General features: G+C 41.6%; 1 protein-coding gene and 2 non-coding genes across 3 annotated transcripts; all 3 read left to right on the top strand.

Moving 5' to 3' along the window:
• The first annotated feature begins 475 nt into the window (after window positions 1-475).
• LOC140173674 (uncharacterized) lies at window positions 476-904 on the top strand. Its single transcript, XM_072198184.1, has one exon. It carries the CDS (start codon window positions 476-478, stop codon window positions 902-904), a length of 429 nt encoding a protein of 142 aa, XP_072054285.1.
• Window positions 905-8,556: 7,652 nt separating this feature from the next.
• LOC112700451 (small nucleolar RNA R71) lies at window positions 8,557-8,664 on the top strand. Its single transcript, XR_003153359.1, has one exon. It is a non-coding gene; the product is annotated as a small nucleolar RNA R71 (small nucleolar RNA).
• An 11,702-nt stretch (window positions 8,665-20,366) lies between these two features.
• Window positions 20,367-20,474, top strand: LOC112700413 (small nucleolar RNA R71). The gene has a single exon (XR_003153320.1). It is a non-coding gene; the product is annotated as a small nucleolar RNA R71 (small nucleolar RNA).
• The last annotated feature ends 1,862 nt before the right edge of the window (window positions 20,475-22,336 follow it).

Consider the following 22,336-nt stretch of genomic DNA (forward strand, 5'->3'; position numbering starts at 1 on the left):
CGAAGGTGGCGGGGCTCGCCTGAGCCGGGCGAGTTCGACGGCCTGCACCGCCGAACGCCCTCGCTCCTCCGTTCAGCCCGACCAACAAATTTACACTAAGACCACTAAAAGGCATCCTTTCGGAGGAACAGGAGCTGATAGCGCCAAGATTATGCAAGAACTCAGGCACAGAGTACAAAACTTAGAGCGAGAGCTAGCAGCGAGAAGCCAACCCCACGGAGACGCCAGTTGCTTCTGTGGCGAAGCCAGCTGATCTCGCACGCGAACCCGATCTTCCCCCCGAGGATGCGAAAGCCAGGAAGGGAGTCCAATGAAGCGTGATAAGACATACACACAAGCAACCTCCCGAAGGGCGAGGGGAATCCAGAAGGGGAAAGCCAAGGGACGGCAAGAACCCATCATCATGTGATCCACCCCTTTCCATCCCTCAATCCTCAAGGTTCGGCTTCCGAAGAACTTCGATAAGCCAACGGACATGAGGTATGACAGGACCAAAGACCCTCAGGAACACCTCACCTCCTTTGAAGCAAGAATGAATTTAGAAGGGGTAGGCGACGCAGTGAGATGCCGGGCATTCCGTGTAACGCTAGCCGGCCCAGTGATTTGGTGGTTTAACACCCTCCCGCAAGAGTCCATCACGGCTTTCGCAGATATCTCCCAAAGCTTCCTAGCCCAGTTCACAACACGCATAGCTAAGGCCAAACACCCGATCAACTTGTTGGGAGTCACCCAGATACTCGGGGAACCGACCAGAAAGTTCTTGGACAGGTTCAATGACGAATGCTTGAAAATTGACGGTCTCACAGACTCGTTCGCCAGCCTCTGCCTGACAAACGACTTGCTAAATGAGGATTTCAGGAAACACCTCACGACCAAGCTTGTGTGGACCATGCAGGAAATCTAGAGCATCGCCAAGGAATACATCAATGATGGTGAAGTAAGTCAGGTCGTAGCAGCCAACAAACGATCGCCCCCTAACCCACCACCTCGGCAAACCCCCCAGGTCGACAGATATAAGGAGCCCCCTAGGGACGGAACTTCAGCCAAACCTCCCTCCACAAGTAGGAAGGTTCACAAACTACATGCCACTTACGGCACCCATAGTAAAAGTCTACCAACAAATTGCAGACAAAGGAATCCTATCCAGACCTAGACCTCTGAAAGAGAGAACGGGAGGCAACAAAAACCTTTATTTTGACTACCACAAGGGGTTTGGTCACAAAACACAAGACTGCTTCGACCTCAGGGATGCCTTGGAACAAGCCATTAGAGAAGGAAAACTGAGCGAATTCTCCCGGCTCATCAGAGAGCCGAGGAGGCGGGAAAGAGAGCGCTCCGAGGAAGATCGGAGCCAAACTGTCAAGCCAAGGCAAGAACCCCCAGGGGATGCCACTAACCCCCCAACTTTTGTTTTCAACATCGTAGTCAGACAGGACAGCCACCCCAAATCCAAGTCGGCAGTAAGAAGAGACACCCGAGTGCTCTCCATATCAACAGATGGCCTTACCACCTGCAAAAGGCACCCCACAATATCCATTGGACCAGAAGATAAATGGTTCAATGACCTCCTCAAAAACCCTCCGGCCCCATGGTAGTTACAGCCATGGTTGGGACAGGGCTGGTTAGGCGCATCCTCGTCGACACAAGAGCAGACTCTAATATCATATTCAAAAATGTCTTCGACGCCATGGGACTTAAGGAATCCGACCTCAAAAACCACCAACACGGGGTTATGGGACTTGGTGACAACTATATCAAACTCGACAGGACGATCTCTCTCCCAATTAGCCTGGGAACTGGTGACACTAGGAAATCAGTTATGGCAGACTTCGTAGTCCTTAAAGACTCCACTTCTTATAACATCATCCTTGGGAGGAAAATTATCAATGAATTCTCAGCTGTGATATGCACCAAGTTCCTAAAAATGAAGTTCATAACGGACAAGGGAACAGTTGGTTCCATAAGGGGAGACCTAGAGACGGCAGTCGCCTACGACAATGCCAGTCTCTCTTTAAGAAAAGAATCTAAGAAGGCAGCTGGCGTATTCCTGGCATACCTGGATGTTAGGGTGGAGGACAAACCAAGACCTGAACCAGAAGGGGACATGGAAAAGTTCCAAATAGGGAAGTTGGCAGATCAACTCAGTTTCATAAATAAGAACCTACCCCATGAACTCAAAGGCCCCCTCAGAGAGATCGTAAGAGCAAATAGCGACCTCTTCGCATGGACCCCATCAGACATGCCGGGATTAGATCCCGAGGTCATGTCTCACTGGTGCACGAAATTGTGATCAATACTTTTCACAAATCAAATAATCTCCGGTAATGAATCCAAAAACTTGGTGTTCAATACCATGGCATAAACACAACTTCGCACAACTAACCAGCAAGTGTACTGGGTCGTCCAAGTAATAAACCTTATGCGAGTAAGGGTCGATCCCACAGAGATTGTTGGTATGAAGCAAGCTATGGTCACCTTGTAAATCTTAGTCAGGCAAACTCAAATGGATATGGGTGATATACGAATAAAACATAAAGATAAAGATAGAGATACTTATGCAATTCATTGGTGGGAATTTCAGATAAGCGTATGGAGATGCTTTGTTCCTTCCGTCTCTCTGCTTTCCTACTGTCTTCATTCAATCCTTCTTACTCCTTTCCATGGCAAGCTTATGCAAGGGTTTCACCGTTGTCAGTGGCTACCTCCCATCCTCTCAGTGGAAATGTTCAACGCACCCTGTCACGGCACGGCTATCCATCTGTCGGTTCTCAATCAGGCCAAAATAGAATCCAATGATTCTTTTGCATCTGTCACTAACGCCCCGCCCTCAGGAGTTTGAAGCTCGTCACAGTCATTCAATCATTGAATCCTACTCAGAATACCACAGACAAGGTTTGACCTTCCGGATTCTCTTGAATGCCGCCATCAGTTCTAGCCTATACCACGAAGATTCTGATCTCACGGAATGGCTGGCTCGGTTGTCAGGCGATCAACCATGCATCGTGTATCAGGAATCCAAGAGATATTCACCCAATCTAAGGTAGAACGGAGGTGGTTGTCAGGCACACGTTTATAGGTGAGAATGATGATGAGTGTCACGGATCATCACATTCATCAAGTTGAAGAACAAGTGATATCTTGGAACAAGAACAAGCGGAATTGAATAGAAGAACAACAGTAATTGCATTAATACTCGAGGTACAGCAGAGCTCCACACCTTAATCTATGGTGTGTAGAAACTCCACCGTTGAAAATACATAAGAACAAGGTCTAGGCATGGCCGAATGGCCAGCCTCCCAAAGAGGGTTCAATCATAAAGACATGATCAAAAGCTCTAAATACAATAGTAAAAGGTCCTATATATAGAGAACTAGTAGCCTAGGGTGTACAGAGATGAGTAAATGACATAAAAATCCACTTCCGGGACCACTTGGTGTGTGCTTGGGCTGAGCATTGAAGCATTTTCGTGTAGAGACTCTTCTTGAAGTTAAACGCCAGCTTTTATGCCAGTTTGGGCGTTTAACTCCCATTCTTGTGCCAGTTCCGGCGTTTAACGCTGGGAATTCGGAGGGTGACTTTGAACGCCGGTTTGGGCCATCAAATCTTGGGCAAAGTATGAAGTATCATATATTTCTGGAAAGCCCAGGATGTCTACTTTCCAACGCCGTTGAGAGCGCGCCAATTGGGCTTCTGTAGCTCCAGAAAATCCGCTTCGAGGGCAGGGAGGTCAGAATCCAACATCATCTGCAGTCCTTTTTAGTCTCTGAATCAGATTTTTGCTCAAGTCCCTCAATTTCAGCCAGAAAATACTTGAAATCACAGAAAAACACACAAACTCATAGTAAAGTCCAAAAAAGTGAATTTTAACTAAAAACTAATAAAAATATACTAAAAACTAACTAGATCATACTAAAAACATATTAAAAACAATGCCAAAAAGCGTACAAATTATCCGCTCATCACAACACCAAACTTAAATTGTTGCTTGTCCTCAAGCAACTGAAAATCAAACAAGATAAAAAGAAGAGAATATGCAATGAATTTCAAAAACATCTATGAAGATCAGTATTAATTAGATGAGCGGGGCTTTTAGCTTTTTGCCTCTGAACAGTTTTGGCATCTCACTCTATCCATTGAAATTCAGAATGATTGGCTTCTTTAGGAACTCAGAATCCAGATAGTGTCATTGATTCTCCTAGTTAAGTATGATGATTCTTGAACACAGCTACTTATTGAGTCTTGGCAGTGGCCCAAAGCACTCTGTCTTCCAATATTACCACCGGATACATACATGCCACAGACACATAATTGGATGAACCCTTTCAGATTGTGACTCAGCTTTGCTAGAGTCCCCAACTAGAGGTGTTCAGGGTTCTTAAGCACACTCTTTTTGCCTTGGATCACAACTTTATTTCTTTCTTTTTCTTTCTTTTTCTTTTTCTCTTTTTTTTTTCGAAAATTTTTGTATTCACTGCTTTTTTCTTGCTTCAAGAATTATTTTTATGATTTTTCAGATCCTCAGTAACATGTCTCCTTTTTCATCATTCTTTCAAGAGCCAATATTCATGAACCACAAATTCAAAAGACATATGCACTGTTTAAGCATACATTCAGAAAACAAAAGTATTGCCACCACATCAAGATAATTAAACTGTTATAAAATTCAAAATTCATGCAATTCTACTCTTTTTCAATTAAGAACATTTTTTATTTAAGAGAGGTGATGGATTCATAGGACATTCATAACTTTAAGGCATAGACACTAAGACACTAATGATCACAAGACACAAACATAGACAAACATAAGCACTAAAATTCGAAAAACAGGAAAATAAAGAAGAAGGAAATTAAAGAACGGGTCCACCTTAGTGATGGCGGCTTGTTCTTCCTCTTGAAGATCCTATGGAGTGCTTGAGCTCCTCAATGTCTCTTCCTTGTCTTTGTTGCTCCTCTCTTATGATTCTTTGATCTTCTCTAATTTCATGGAGGAGAACAGAGTGTTCTTGGTGCTCCACCCTTAGTTGTCCCATGTTGGAACTCAATTCTCCTAGGGAGGTGTTTAGTTGCTCCCAATAGTTTTGTGGAGGAAAGTGCATCCCTTGAGGCATCTCAGGGATTTGATGATGAAAGGGGTCTCTTGTTTGTTCCATCCTCATCTTAGTGATGGGCTTGTCCTCATCAATGGGGATGTCTCCCTCTATGTCAACTCCAACTTAATAACAGAGGTGACAAATGAGATGAGGAAAGGCTAACCTTGCCAAGGTAGAGGACTTGTCCGCCACCTTATAAAGTTCTTGGGATATCACCTCATGAACTTCTATTTCTTCTCCAATCATGATGCTATGAATCATGATAGCCCGGTCTATAGTAACTTCGGACCGATTGCTAGTGGGAATGATTGAGCGTTGGATAAACTCCAACCATCCTCTAGCCACGGGTTTGAGGTCATGCCTTCTCAGTTGAACCGGCTTCCCTCTTGAATCTCTCTCCCATTGGGCGCCCTCTTCGCATATGACTGTGAGGACTTGGTCCAACCTTTGATCAAAGTTGACCCTTCTAGTGTAAGGATGTTCATCTCCTTGCATCATGGGCAAGTTGAATGCCACCCTTACATTTTCCGGACTAAAATCCAAGTATTTCCCCCGAACCATAGTAAGCCAATTCTTTGGATCCGGGTTCACACTTTGGTCATGGTTCTTGGTGATCCATGCATTGGCATAGAACTCTTGAACCATTAAGATTCCGACTTGTTGAATGGGGTTGGTAAGAACTTCCCAACCTCTTCTTTGGATCTCATGTCGGATCTCCGGATATTCACTCTTTTTGAGTGAAAAAGGGACCTCGGGGATCACCTTCTTCAAGGCCACAACTTCATAGAAGTGGTCTTGATGCACCCTTGAGATGAATCTTTCCATCTCCCATGACTCGGAGGTGGAAGCTTTTGCCTTCCCTTTCCTCTTTCTAGAGGTTTCTCCGGCCTTGGATGCCATAAATGGTTATGGAAAAACAAAAAGCAATGCTTTTACCACACCAAACTTAAAAGGTTTGCTCGTCCTCGAGCAAAAGAAGAAAGAAGAGAGTAGAAGAAGAAGAAATGAGGAAGAAGGAAATGGCTTTTTGTTCGGCCAAAAAGGGGGAGAAGTGGTGGTTTGGTTGTGTGAAAATGAAGGAGTGAAGATGGGTTTATATAGGAGTGGGGGGGCTCATGGTTCGGTCATGTATGGGTGGGTTTGGGAGGTAAAGTGGTTTGAATTTGAAGGGTGAGGTAGGTGGGGTTTTATGAAGGATGGATGTGAGTGGTGAAGAGAAAGATGGGATTTGATAGGTGAAGGGTTTTTGGGGAAGAGGTGTTGAGGTGATTGGTGAATGGGTGAAGAAGAGAGAGATTGGTGGGGTAGGTGGGGATCCTGTGGGGTCCACAGATCCTGAGGTGTCAAGGAAAAGTCATCCCTGCACCAAGTGGCAAGCAAAAATGCGTTTTGAGCCAATTCTGGCGTTAAACGCCGGGCTGGTGCCCATTTCTGGCGTTTAACGCCGAATGCTTGCCCTTTTCTGGCGTTTAACGCCAGTCTGGTGCCCCTTTCTGGCGTTAAACGCCCAGAATGGTGCCAGACTGGGCGTTAAACGCCCAACAGCTAGCCTTACTGGCGTTTAAACGCCAGCACGCTCTCCTCCAGGGTGTGCTGTTTTTCTTTCTGTTTTTCATTCTGTTTTTGCTTTTTCAATTGATTTTGTGACTTCTCATGATCATCAACCTACAAAAGAACATAAAATAACAAAGGAAAATAGATAAAATATAACATTGGGTTGCCTCCCAACAAGCGCTTCTTTAATGTCAGTAGCTTGACAGAAGGCTCTCATGGAGCCTCAGAAATACTCAGAGCAATGTTGGAACCTCCCAACACCAAACTTAGAGTTTGAATGTGGGGGTTCAACACCAAACTTAGAAGTTGGTTGTGGCCTCCCAACACCAAACTTAGAGTTTGACTGTGGGGGCTCTGTGTGGCTCTATTTTGAGAGAAGCTCTTCATGCTTCCTCTCCATGATGACAGAGGGATATCCTTGAGCCTTAAACACAACGGATTCTTTATTCACTTGAATGATCAATTCTCCTCTATCAACATAAATCACGGCCCTTGCTGTGGCTAGGAAGGGTCTGCCAAGGATGATGGATTCATCCATGCACTTCCCAGTCTCTAGGACTATGAAATCAGCAGGGATGTAATGGTCTTCAACTTTTACCAGAACATCCTCTACAAGTCCATAGGCTTGTTTTCTTGAATTGTCTGCCATCTCTAGTGAGATTTTTGCAGCTTGCACCTCAAAGATCCCTAACTTCTCCATTACAGAGAGAGGCATGAGGTTTACACTTGACCCTAAGTCACACAAGGCCTTCTTGAAGGTCATGGTGCCTATGGTACAAGGTATTGAAAACTTCCCAGGATCCTGTCTCTTTTGAGGCAGTTTCTGCCTAGACAAGTCATCCAGTTCCTTGGTGAGCAAAAGAGGTTCATCTTCCCAAGTCTCATTCCCAAATAACTTGTCATTTAGCTTCATGATTGCTCCAAGGTATTTAGCAACTTGCTCTTCAGTGACATACTCATCCTCTTCAGAGGAAGAATACTCATCAGAGCTCATGAATGGCAGAAGTAAGTCCAATGGAACCTCTATGGTCTCATTTTGAGCCTCAGATTCCCATGGTTCCTCATTGGGGAACTCATTGGAGGCCAGTGGACGTCTATTGAGGTCTTCCTTAGTGGCGTTCACTGCCTCTTCCTCCTCTCCAAATTCGGCCATGTTGATGGCTTTACACTCTCCTTTTGGATTTTCTTCTGTATTGCTTGGAAGAGTACTAGGAGTGAGTTCAGTAATTTTCTTGCTCAGCTGACCCACTTGTGCCTCCAAATTTCTAATGGAGGACCTTGTTTCAGTCATGAAACTTTGAGTGGTTTTGATTAGATCAGAGACCATGGTTGCTAAGTCAGAGGTATTCTGCTTAGAACTCTCTGTCTGTTGCTGAGAAGATGATGGAAAAGGCTTGCTATTGCTAAACCTATTTCTTCCACCATTATTGTTGTTGAAACCTTGTTGAGGTCTCTGTTGATCCTTCCATGAGAGATTTGGATGATTTCTCCATGAAGGATTATAGGTGTTTCCATAGGGTTCTCCCGTGTAATTCACCTCTTCTATTGAAGGGTTCTCAGGATCATAAACTTCTTCTTCAGATGAAGCTTTCTTAGTACTGCTTGGTGCATTTTGCATTCCAGACAGACTTTGAGAAATCATATTGACTTGTTGAGTCAATATTTTATTCTGAGCCAGTATGGCATTCAGAGTGTCAATCTCAAGAACTCCTTTCTTCTGATTGGTCCCATTGTTCACAGAATTCCTTTCAGAAGTGTACATGAATTGGTTATTTGAAACCATTTCAATCAGCTCTTGAGCTTCTGTAGGCGTCTTCTTCAGATGAAGAGATCCTCCAGCAGAGCTATCCAAAGACATCTTGGATAGTTCAGAGAGACCATCATAGAAAATTCCAATGATGCTCTATTCAAAAAGCATATCAGTGGGACACTTTCTGATTAATTGTTTGTATCTTTCCCAAGCTTCATAGAGGGATTCTCCTTCCTTCTGTCTGAAGGTTTGGACTTCCACTCTAAGCTTACTCAATTTTTGAGGTGGAAAGAACTTTGCCAAGAAGGCATTGACTAGCTTTTCCCGAGAGTTCAGGCTTTCTTTAGGTTGTGAGTCCAACCATATTCTAGCTCTGTCTCTTACAGCAAAAGGGAATAGCATAAGTCTGTAGACCTCAGGGTCAACCCCATTAGTCTTGACAGTGTCACAGATTTGCAAGAACTCAGCTAAAAACTGATGAGGATCTTCCAATGGAAGTCCATGGAACTTGCAATTCTGTTGCATTAGAGAAACTAATTGAGGCTTAAGCTCAAAGTTGTTTGCTCCAATGGCAGGGATAGAGATGACTCTCCCATAGAAGTCGGGAGTAGGTGCAGTAAAGTCACCCAGCACCTTCCTTGCATTGTTGGCATTGTTGTTGTTTTCGGCTGCCACGGGTTCTTCTTCTTTGAAGATTTCTGTTAGGTCCTCTACAGAGAGTTGTGCCTTGGCTTCTCTTAGCTTTCGCTTCAAGGTCCTTTCAGGTTTAGGATCAGCCTCAACAAGAATGCTTTTGTCCTTGCTCCTGCTCATAAGAAAGAGAAGAGAACAAGAAAATGTGGAATCCTCTATGTCACGGTATAGAGATTCCTTGAGGTGTCAGAGGAAAAGAAAAATAGAAGGCAGAAGTAGAAAATTCGAACTTATCAAAGAAGATGGAGTTCGAATTTTGCATTAAGGAATAGTGTTAGTCCATAAATACAAGGATGTGAGAAGAGGGGAAGTAATTTTCGAAAATCAAGTAAAAGATTTTGAAAACATTTTGGAAAACACTAATTGATTTTCGAAAATAAAAGTGGGAAAGAAATCAAGTGATTTTTGAAAAAGAATTTGAAATTAGAAATCAAAAATATTTGATTGAAAGTGATTTTGAAAAAGATGTAGTTAAGAAGATATGATTGGTTTTAAAAAGATGTGATTGAGAAGATATGATTTGAAATATATTTTTTAAAAAATTTGATTTTGAAAATTAATGACTTGGCTATCAAGAAAAGATATGATTCAAACATTAAACCTTTCTCAACAGAAAAGGCAACATACTTGAAATGTTGAATCAAATCATTAATTGATAGCAAGTATCTTTGAAAATAGAAAGAAATTGAATTTGAAAAAGATTTGATTGAAAAGATATGATTTGAAAAAGATTTGATTTTGAAAAGATTTTGAAAACTTGAAAAAAAATTTGCATTGAAAACAAAATCTTCCCTCTTGTGCCATCCTGGCGTTAAACGCCCAGAATGGTGCACATTCTGGTGTTTAACGCCCAAAACTCTACCCTTTTGGGCGTTAAACGCCCAACCAGGCACCCTGGCTGGCGTTTAAACGCCAGTCTGTCCTTCTTCACTGGGCGTTTTGAACGCCCAGCTTTTTCTGTATAATTCCTCTGCTGTATGTTCTGAATCTTCAATTCTCTGTATTATTGACTTGAAAAGACACAAATTAAAAATATTTTTGGATTTTTAATAGTGAGGAATAATCAAAATGCAACTAAAATCAAATAATAATGCATGCAAGACACCAAACTTAGCAGTTTGTATACTACTGACACTAATGAGAATGCATATGAGACACATAAACACTCAAGTCAAGAGGAATTAAAGATCAGAGTAATGAAATCATCAAGAACATCTTGAAGATCACTAAGACACATGAATGAATGCAAGAAAAACAGAAACATGCAATTGACACCAAACTTAAAATGAGACTCTAGACTCAAACAAGAAATTTTTGGATTTTATGATTTTCTAAATTTTTTTTGTGCTTTTTCAAAAATTAAGTGGAAAAAGAAAATGAAGGTATCAAAATTCTTAATGGGAATTCCAGGAATCATGCAATGTTTAGTCTAAGACTCCGGTCCAGGGATTAGACATGGCTTCACAGCCAGCTAAGCTTTCAAAGAAAGCTTTGGTCCAAAACACTAGACATGGCCAAAGGCCAGCCAAGCCTTAGCAGATCACTGCTCCAATAGCAAGATTGATAGAAATCAACAAGCTCTTGTGATGATAAGTTGAAACCTTGGTCCAATGAAATTAGACATGGCTTCACAGCCAGCCAGATTTCAACAGATCATCATGAAACTTTAGAATTCATTCTTAACAACTCTAAAGAAAAAAAATACCTAATCTAAGCAACAAGATGAACCGTCAGTTGTCCATACTCGAACAATCCCCGGCAACGGCGCCAAAAACTTGGTGCACGAAATTGTGATCAATACTTTTCACAAATCAAATAATCCCCGGTAATGAATCCAAAAACTTGGTGTTCAATACCATGGCATAAACACAACTTCGCACAACTAACCAGCAAGTGTACTGGGTCGTCCAAGTAATAAACCTTACGCGAGTAAGGGTTGATCCCACAGAGATTGTTGGTATGAAGCAAGCTATGGTCACCTTGTAAATCTTAGTCAGGCAAACTCAAATGGATATGGGTGATATACGAATAAAACATAAAGATAAAGATAGAGATACTTATGCAATTCATTGGTGGAAATTTCAGATAAGCGTATGGAGATGCTTTGTTCCTTCCATCTCTCTACTTTCCTACTGTCTTCATCCAATCCTTCTTACTCCTTTCCATGGCAAGCTTATGCAAGGGTTTCACCATTGTCAGTGGCTACCTCCCATCCTCTCAGTGGAAATGTTCAACGCACCCTGTCACGGCACGGCTATCCATCTGTCGGTTCTCAATCAGGCCGGAATAGAATCCAGTGATTCTTTTGCGTCTGTCACTAACGCCCCGCCCTCAGGAGTTTGAAGCTCGTCACAGTCATTCAATCATTGAATCCTACTCAGAATACCACAGACAAGGTTAGACCTTCCGGATTCTCTTGAATGCCGCCATCAGTTCTAGCCTATACCACGAAGACTCTGATCTCACGGAATGGCTGGCTCGGTTGTCAGGCGAGCACTCGGTTGTTAGGCGATCAACCATGCATCGTGTATCAGGAATCCAAGAGATATTCACCCAATCTAAGGTAGAACGGAGGTGGTTGTCAGGCACACGTTCATAGGTGAGAATGATGATGAGTTTCACGGATCATCACATTCATCAAGTTGAAGAACAAGTGATATCTTGGAACAAGAACAAGCGGAATTGAATAGAAGAACAATAGTAATTGCATTAATACTCGAGGTACAGCAGAGCTCCACACCTTAATCTATGGTGTGTAGAAACTCCACCGTTGAAAATACATAAGAACAAGGTCTAGGCATGGTCGAATGGCCAGCCTCCCAAAGAGGGTTCAATCATAAAGACATGATCAAAAGCTCTAAATACAATAGTAAAAGGTCCTATATATAGAGAACTAGTAGCCTAGGGTGTACAGAGATGAGTAAATGACATTAAAATCCACTTCCGGGCCCACTTGGTGTGTGTTTGGGCTGAGCATTGAAGCATTTTCGTGTAGAGACTCTTCTTGGAGTTAAACGCCAGCTTTTATGCCAGTTTGGGCGTTTAACTCCCATTCTTGTGCCAGTTCCGGCGTATAACGCTGGGAATTCTGAGGGTGACTTTGAACGCCGGTTTGGGCCATCAAATCTTGGGAAAAGTATGGAGTATCATATATTGCTGGAAAGCCCAGGATGTCTACTTTCCAACGCCGTTGAGAGCGCGCCAATTGGGCTTCTGTAGCTCCAGAAAATTTGCTTCGAGTGTAGGGAGGTCAGAATCCAACAGCATCTGCAGTCCTTTTTAGTCTCTGAATCAGATTTTTGCTCAGGTCCCTCAATTTCAGCCAGAAAATACCTGAAATCACAGAAAAACACACAAACTCATAGTAATGTCCAGAAAAGTGAATTTTAACTGAAAACTAATAAAAATATACTAAAAACTAACTAGATCATACTAAAAACATATTAAAAACGATGCCAAAAAGCGTACAAATTATCCGCTCATCACTCACCAGCTGGCCATAAAACCCGAGGCCAAACCGGTAGCCTAGCGGCGAAGAAAGATGTCGCAAGAAAGAGCAGAAGAAGTCGCCAAACAAACAGTAGGACTGCTTGAAGCAGGGTTCATCAAGGAACTCGAGTACTCAATGTGGCTGTTCAATGTCGTCCTAGTAAAAAAAGCCACTGGAAAATAGAGGATGTGCGTCAACTACTCCGACCATAACAAAGCATGTACAAAAGACTCCTTTCCCCTCCCAAACATTGACACCCTAGTTGACTCAGCAGCAGGGTATCGTTTCCTCAGTTTCATGGATGCCTATTCCAGCTACAACCAAATCCCGATGCACCGACCTGACGAAGGCAAAACAGCATTGATAACACCCGGGGGCACCTATTGCTACAAGGTAATGCCCTTCGGACTGAAGAACGCAGGAGCCACCTACCAAAGGCTAATGAGCAAATTCTTCCATGACCTCATTGGCAAAACAGTAGAGGTGTATGTTGACGACATCCTGGTATAAACTGCAGAGCCAAGCAAGTTAATGGACGACCTCCAGGCTGTCTTCAAAGCACTAAGAAAATTCAACATGAGACTTAACCCGCTTAAATGTGCATTCGCCATGGAAGCAGGGAAATTCCTGGGATTCATGATCACACAGAGAGGGGTAGAAGCCAACCTAGACAAGTGTGAAGCTGTCCTCAAAATGGCAAGCCCAGGATGCATCAAAGATGTGCAGCGACTCACCGAGAAACTCACGGTACTATCTCGATTCCTCGGGGCCTCAGCTGAAAGGGCCATCCCATTCTTCAATTTAATGAAGAAAGGAATCACCTTCGAATGGACCCCGGAATGTGAAGAAGCATTCGGCCATTTCAAGAGGATACTCTCGGAACCTCCTGTACTTAGCAAACCCAGAGAGGGTGAACCCCTATACTTGTACCTGGCCATGACAACGTAGGCAATGGAAGCAGTCCTAGTACGGGAGGAGGACAAGACCCAGCGGCCAATATACTTCATCAGCAAAATACTTCAAGGGGCATAGATGAGGTACTCCAAGTTGGAAAAGTTAGCCTACGCCCTACTAATCTCATCCAGAAGGCTAAAACAATACTTTCAAAGGCACACAGTCATTCTGAGAACTGACCAAGCCATCCGACAAGTTCTCCAGAAACCCGACCTGGCAAGGAGAATGATGACGTGGATGGTGCACGAAATTGTGATACACAATGGCGCCAACAACTTGCTATGCAAAATTGTAATCTTACCTCTTTTTTACAACTTCGCACAACTAACCAGCAAGTGCACTGGGTCGTCCAAGTAATAAACCTTACATGAGTAAGGGTCGATCCCACGGAGATTGTCGGCTTGAAGCAAACTATGGTCACCTTGTAAATCTCAGTCAGATGGTTTCAAATGGTTATGGAGTTTTAATAATTAAAAGATAAATAAAACATAAAATAAAGATAGAGATACTTATGTAATTCATTGGTGGAAATTTCAGATAAGCGTATGGAGATGCATTGTTCCTTCTAAATCTCTGCTTTCTTACTACTTTCATCTAATCCTTCATACTCCTTTCCATGGCAAGCTGTATGTTGGGTGTCACCATTGTCAATGGCTACTTCCCGTTCTCTCAGTGAAAATGGTACTCTACGGTTTCTGTACAGCTAATCAACTGTCAGATTTATCGTCTAGCATGAAAAATACCATGCACAGATATCGTATGGCTAATCAGCTATTGGTTCTCGATTGTGTAGGAATAGGATTTACTATCCTTTTACGTCTGTCACCACGCCCTACAGTCGCGAGTTTGAATCTCGTCACAGTCATCCCATCCCAGATCCTACTCGGAATACCACAGACAAGGTTTAGACTTTTCGGATCTCAAGAATGCTGCCAATGGATTCTAGCTTATACCACTGGTGCACGAAATTATGATCATCAATGGCGCCATCAACATGGTACGCTCAATTGCAATCTCAATTCTTTATCACAACTTCGCACAACTAACCAGCAAGTGCACTGGGTCGTCCAAGTAATAAACCTTACGCGAGTAAGGGTCGATCCCACGGAGATTGTTGGTATGAGACAAGCTATGGTCATCTTGTAAATCTCAGTCAGGCGGATTCAAATGGTTATGGAGGAATAATAAAATATGAAGTAAAGATAGAGATACTTATGCAATTCATTAGTGAGAATTTCAGATAAGCGTATGGAGATGCTTTGTCCCTTCCGTCTCTCTGCTTTCCTACTGTCTTCATCTAATCCTTCTTACTCCTTTCCATGGCAAGCTGTATGTAGGGTTTCACCATTGTCAATGGCTACCTCCCATCCTCTCAGTGAAAATGTTCAACGCGCTCTGTCACAGCACGGCTATTTAGCTATCGGTTCTAGATCATGTCGGAATAGAATCCAGTGATTCTTTTGCGTCTGTCACTAACGGCCCACAATCGCGAGTTTGAAGCTCGTCATAGTCATTCAATCCTTGAATCCTACTCAGAATACCACAAACAAGGTTTAGACCTTCCGGATTCTCTTGAATGCCGCCATCAATTCTAGCTTATACCACAAAGATTCCGATTAGGAAATCCAAGAGATAAACATTCAAGCCTTGTTTGCTTGTAGAACGGAAGTGGTTGTCAGGCACGCGTTCATAAGTGAGAATGATGATGAGCGTCACATAATCATCACATTCATCATGTTCTTGGGTGCGAATGAATATCTTAGAACAAGAATAAGCTGAACTGAATGGAAGAACAATAGTAATTGCATTAATACTCGAGGTACAGCAGAGCTCCACACCTTAATCTATGGTGTGTAGAAACTCCACCGTTGAAAATACATAAGAACAAGGTCTAGGCATGGCCGAATGGCCTGCCTCCCAAAGAGGGTTCAATCATAAAAACATGATCAAAAGATTCAAGTGATCAAGAGACCTCTAATACAATAGCAAAAGGTCCTACTTATAGAGAACTAGTAGCTAGGATTTACAGAAATGAGTAAATGACATAAAAATCCACTTCTGGGCCCACTTGGTGTGTGCTTGGGCTGAGCATTGAAGCATTTTCGTGTAGAGACTCTTCTTGGAGTTAAACGCCAGCTTTTGTGCCAGTTTGGGCGTTTAACTCCCATTCTTGTGCCAGTTCCGGCGTTTTACGCCAGAATTCTTGAACTGAATTAGAACGCCTGTTTGGGCCATCAAATCTCGGGTAAAGTATGAACTATTATACATTGCTGGAAAGCCCAGGATGTCTACTTTCCAAATCAGTTGAGAGAGCGCCAATTGGGCTTCTGTAGCTCTAGAAAATCCACTTCGAGTGTAGGGAGGTCAGAATCCAACAGCATCTGCAGTCCTTTTTCAGCCTCTGAATCAGATTTTTGCTCAGGTCCCTCAATTTCAGCCAGAAAATACCTGAAATCACAGAAAAAAACACAAACTCATAGTAAAGTCCAGAAAAGTGAATTTTAACTAAAAACTAATAAAAATATAATAAAAACTAACTAAAACATACTAAAAATAATGCCAAAAAGCGTATAAATTATCCGCTCATCACAACACCAAACTTAAATTGTTGCTTGCCCTCAAGCAACTGAAGATCAAATAAGATAAAAAGAAGAGAATATGCAATGAATTCCAAAAACATCTATGAAGTTCAGTATTAATTAGATGAACGGGGTTTTTAGCTTTTTGCCTCTGAACAGTTTTGGCATCTCACTTTATCCTTTGATATTCAGAATGATGGGCTTCTATAGGAACTCAGAATCCAGATAGTGTTATTGATTCTCCTAGTTAAGTATGATGATTCTTGAACATAGCTACTTTATGAGTCTTGGCTGTGACCCAAAGCACTCTGTCTTCCAGTATTACCACCGAATACATACATGCCACAGACACATAACTGGGTGAACCTTTTCAGATTGTGACTCAACTTTGCTAGAGTTCCCAATTAGAGGTGTCCAAGGTTCTTAAGCACACTCTTTTTGCCTTGGATCACAACTTTATTATTTCTCTTTTTTTTCATGTACTATCTCTTTTTTTTTGAATTCATTGCTTTTTCTTGCTTCAAGAATCATTTCTATGATTTTTCAGATCCTCAGTAACATGTCTCCTTTTTCATCATTCTTTTAAGAGCCAACATTCATGAACAACAAATTCAAAAGACATATGCACTGTTCAAGCATACATTCAGAAGTCAAAGTATTGCCACCACATCAAAATAATTAATCTGTTATAAAATTCAAAATTCATGCAATTCTTATCCTTTCCAATTAAGAACATTTTTCATTTAAGAAAGGTGATGGATTCATAGGACATTCATAACTTTAAGGCATAGACACTAAGACACTAATGATCACAGGACAAAAACATAGATAAACATAGGCATAAAAAATTCTAAAAACAGGAAATTAAAGAACAATGAAGTTAAAGAACGGGTCCACCTTAGTGATGGCGGCTTGTTCTTCCTCTTAAAGATCTTATGGAGTGCTTGAGCTCCTCAATGTCTCTTTCTTGCCTTTGTTGCTCCTCTCTCATGAATCTTTGATCTTCTCTAATTTCATGGAGGAGAATGCAATGTTCTTGGTGCTCCACCCTTAGTTATCCCATGTTGGAACTTAATTCTCCTAGGGAGGTGTTGATTTGCTCCCAATAGTTTTATGGAGGAAAGTGCATCCCTTGAGGTATCTCAGGGATTTCATGGTGAGTGGGATCTCTTGTTTGCTCCATCCTCTTCTTAGTGATGGGCTTGTCTTCATCAATGAGGATGTCTCCCTCTATGTCAATTCCAACTGAATAACAGAGGTGACAAATAAGATGAGGGAAAGCTAACCTTGCCAAGGTAGAGGACTTGTCCGCCACCTTATAAAGTTCTTGGGATATAACCTCATGAACTTTTACTTCCTCTCCAATCATGATGCTATGAATCATGATAGCCCGGTCTATAGTAACTTTGGACCGGTTGCTAGTGGGAATGATTGAGCGTTGGATAAACTCCAACCATCCCCTATCCGCGGGCTTGAGGTCATGCCTTCTCAGTTGAACCGGCTTCCCTCTTGAATCTCTCTTCCATTGAGCGCCCTCTTCACAAATTTCTATGAGGACTTGGTCCAACCTTTGATCAAAGTTGACCCTTTTTGAGTTTGAAAGGGACCTCGGGGATCACCTTCTTCTTGGCCATAACTTCATAGAAATGGTCTTGATGCACCCTTGAGATGAATCTCTCCATCTCCCATGACTCGGAGGTGGAAGCTTTTGCCTTTCCTTTCCTCTTTCTAGAGGTTTCTCCGGCCTTAGATGCCATAAATGATTATGGAAAAACAAAAAGCAATGCTTTTACCACACCAAACTTAGAAGTTTTGCTCGTCCTCGAGCAAAAGAAGAAAGAAGAGAGTAGAAGAAGAAGAAATAGAGGAGATGGAGGTGGCTATGTGGTTCGGCCAAGGGGGAGAAGTGGTGTTTAGGTTGTGTGAAAATGAAGGAGTGAAGATGGGTTTATATAGGAGTGGAGAGGGGGTGTATGGTTTGGCTATTATAGGTGGGTTTGGGAGGGAAAGTGGTTTGAATTTGAATGGTAAGGTATGTGGGGTTTTATGAAGGATGGATGTGAGTGGTGAAGAGAATAGTGGCATTTGATAGGTGAGGGGTTTTTGGGGAAGAGGTGTTGAGGTGATTGGTGAATGGGTGAAGAAGAGAGAGAGTGGTAGGGTAGGTGGGGATCTTGTGGGGTCCACAGATCCTGAGGTGTCAAGGAAAATTCATCCATGCACTAAGTGGCAAGCAAAAATGCTCTTTATGCCAATTCTGGCGTTAAATGCCAGGCTGGTGCCCATTTCTGGCGTTTAACGCCAGCTTCTTGCCCTTTCCTGGCGTTTAACGCCAGTCTGGTGCCCCTTTTTGGCGTTAAATGCCCAGAATGGTGCAAAACTGGGCGTTAAACGCCCACTTGCTGCCCTTACTGGCGTTTAAACGCCAGCAGGTTTTCCTCCAGGGTGTGCTGTTTCTCTTTCTGTTTTTCATTCTGTTTTTACTTTTTCATTGATTTTGTCACTTCCCATGATCATCAACCTACAGAAAACATAAAATAACAAAGGAAAAATAGATAAATATAACATTGGGTTGCCTCCCAACAAGTGCTTCTTTAATGTCATTAGCTTGACAGTGGGCTCTCATGGAGCCTCACAGGTACTCAGAGCAATGTTGGAACCTCCCAAACACCAAACTTAGAGTTTGACTGTGGGGGCTCTGTTTGACTCTATTTTAAGAGAAGCTCTTCATGCTCCCTCTCCATGGTTATAGAGGGATATCCTTGAGCCTTAAACACAAGGGATTCTTCATTCACTTGAATGATCAATTCTCCTCTGTCAACATCAATCACAGCCTTTGCTGTGGCTAGGAAGGGTCTGCCAAGGATGATGGATTCATCCATGCACTTCCCAGTCTCTAGGACTATGAAATCAGCAGGGATGTAATGGTCTTCAATCTTTACCAGAACATCTTCTATAAGTACATAAGCTTGTTTTCTTGAATTGTCTGCCATCTCTAGTGAGATTCTTACAGCTTGCACCTCAAAGATCCCTAGCTTCTCCATTACAGAGAGAGACACGAGGTTTATGCTTGACCCTAGGTCACACAGAGCCTTCTTAAAGGTCATGGCGCCTACTGTACAAGGTATTGAGAACTTTCCAGGGTCCTGTCTCTTTTGAGGTAATCTCTGCCTAGTCAAGTCATCCAGTTCTTTGGTGAGCAAAGGGGGTTCATCCTCCCAAGTCTCATTACCAAATAACTTGTCATTTAGCTTCATGATTGCTCCAAGGTACTTAGCAACTTGCTCTTCAGTGACATCTTCATCCTCTTCAGAAGAAGAATACTCATCAGAGCTTGTGAATGGCAGAAGTAAATCCAATAGACTCTCTATGGTCTCAGTGTGAGCCTCAGATACCCATGGTTCCTCGTTAGGGAACTCATTGGAGGCCAGTGGACATCCATTGAGGTCTTCCTCAGTGGCGCTCACTGCCTCTTCCTCCTCTCCAAATTCGGCCATGTTTATGGCCTTACACTCTCCTTTTGGATTCTCTTCTGTATTGCTTGGAAGAGTACTAGGAGGGAGTTCAGTAACTTTCTTACTCAGCTGACCCACTTGTGCCTCCAAGTTTCTAATGGAGGACCTTATTTCAATCATGAAACTTTAAGTGGTTTTGATTATATCAGAGACCATGGTTGCTAAGTCAGAGTGGCTCTGCTTAGAATTCTCTGTCTGTTGCTGAGAAGATGATGGAAAAGGCTTGCCATTGCTAAACCTGTTTCTTCCACCATTATTATTGTTGAAACCTTTTTGAGGTCTCTGTTGATCCTTCCATAAGAGATTTGGATGATTTCTCCATGAAGGATTATAGGTGTTTCCATAGGGTTCTCCCATGTAATTTACCTCTTCTATTGATGGGTTCTCATGATCATAAGCTTCTTCTTTAGATGAAGCATCCTTAGTACTACCTGGTGCAGCTTGCATTCCAGACAGACTTTGAGAAATCATATTGACTTGCTGAGTCAATATTTTGTTCTGAGCCAATATGGCATTCAGAGTATCAATCTCAAGAACTCCTTTCTTCTGATTCGTCCCATTGTTCACAGGGTTCCTTTCAGAAGTGTACATGAATTGGTTATTTGCAACCATTTCAATCAGTTCTTGAGCTTCTGTAGGCATCTTCTTCAGATGAAGAGATCCTCCAGCAGAGCTATCCAATGACATCTTGGGCAGTTCAGACAGACCGTCATAGAAGATACCTATGATGCTCCATTCAGAAAGCATGTTAGAAGGACACTTTCTGATCAATTATTTATATCTTTCCCAAGCTTCATAGAGGGATTCTCCTTCCTTCTGTCTGAAGGTTTGGACTTCCACTCTAAGCTTACTCAATTTTTGAGGTGGAAAGAACTTTGCCAAGAAGGCATTGACTAGCTTTTCCCAAGAGTTCAGGCTTTCTTTAGGTTGTGAGTCCAACCATATTCTAGCTATGTCTCATACAGCAAAAGGAAATAGCATAAGTCTGTATACCTCAGGGTTAACCCCATTAGTCTTGACAGTGTCACAGATTTGAAAGAATTCAGCTAAAAACTGATGAGGATCTTCCAATGGAAGTCCATGGAAATTGCAATTCTGTTGCATTAGAGAAACTAACTGAGGCTTAAGCTCAAAGTTGTTTGCTCCATTGGCAGGGATAGAGATGCTTCTCCCATAGAAGTCGGGAGTAGGTGCAGTAAAGTCACCCAGCACCTTCCTTGCATTGTTGGCATTGTTGTTGTTTTCAGCTGCCATGTCTTCCTCTTGTTTGAAGACTTCTATTAGGTCCTCTACAGAGAGTTGTGCTTTAGCTTCTCTTAGCTTTCTCTTCAAGGTCCTTTCAGGTTCAGGGTCAGTCTCAACAAGAATGCTTTTGTCTTTGCTCCTGCTCATATGAAAGAGAAGAGAACAAGAAAATATGGAATCCTCTATGTCACAGTATAGAGATTCCTTGAGGTGTCAGAGGAATAGAAAAATAGAAGGAATAGGTAGAAGAATTCGAACTTAGAAAGATAGAGTTTGAACTGTACATGTTATTCCATAAATAAAAGGATGTGAGAAGAGGGGAAGAAATAAATTAAAAAGATTTAAAAAAAACATTTTGAAAATTGATTGATGATTTTCGAAAACTAAGAGTAAGAAAGAAATTAAGTGATTTTTGAAAAAGATTTTGAAATTAGAAATCAAAAAGATATGATTGAAAACATTTTGAAAAAGATGTGATTAAAAAGATATGATTGAAAATATATAGTTTTAAAAAGATATGATTGAGAAGATATGATTTGGAAAACAATAAAAAAAGATTTGATTTTTAAAATTAATGACTTGGCTAACAAGAAAAGATATAATTCAAACATTAAACCTTCCTCAACAAAAAAGGAAACATAATTGAGATGTTGAATCAAATCATTAATTGTTAGCAAGTATTTTTGAAAATGGAAAGAAATTGATTTTGAAAATATATGATTGAAAAGATATGATTTGAAAAAGATTTGATTTTGAAAAATTTTGAAAACTTGAAAAAAAATTTGAATTAAAAACAAAATCTTCCCTCTTGTATCTTGGCGTTAAACGCCCAGAATGGTATACATTCTGGCGTTTAACGCCCAAATTGCTACCTTTTTGGGCGTTAAACGCCCAGCCAGGCACCCTGGCTGGCGTTTGAACGCCAGTTTTCCTTCTTCACTGGGCGTTTTGAACGCCCAACTTTTTCTGTGTAATTCCTCTGCTGTATGTTCTAAATCTTCAATTCTCTGTATTATTGACTTGAAAAGACACAAATTAAAATTTTTTGGATTTTTAATGATGAGGAGAAATCAAAATGCAACTAAAATCAAATAAACAATGCATGCAAGACACCAAACTTAGAAGTTTGTATACTACTGACACTAATAAATTGAGAATGCATATGAGAAACAACAAAACACTCAAAACAAGAGAATTTAAAGATCAGAGCAAGGAAATCATCAAGAACAACTTGAAGATCAATGAAGACACATGATAAATTCAAGAAGAACAGAAACATGCAATTGACACCAAACTTAAAATGAGACACTAGACTCAAACAAGAAATATTTTTGGTTTTTATGATTTTGTAATTTTTTTGGATTTTTCGAAAATTATATGGAGAAGAAAATAAAGAGATTCAAAATTTTTAATAAGAATTCCAAGAATCATGCAATGTTAGTCTAAAGCTTCACTCTAAAGGAATT

This window comes from Arachis hypogaea, chromosome 6 (assembly GCF_003086295.3).
Source record: "Arachis hypogaea cultivar Tifrunner chromosome 6, arahy.Tifrunner.gnm2.J5K5, whole genome shotgun sequence".
Classification (NCBI taxonomy): Eukaryota; Viridiplantae; Streptophyta; class Magnoliopsida; order Fabales; family Fabaceae; genus Arachis; species Arachis hypogaea.

Bases quoted from the DNA above. Each gene is read 5' to 3' on its own strand.
- LOC140173674 (XM_072198184.1), top strand. From the start codon at position 476: ATGAGGTATGACAGGACCAAAGACCCTCAGGAACACCTCACCTCCTTT.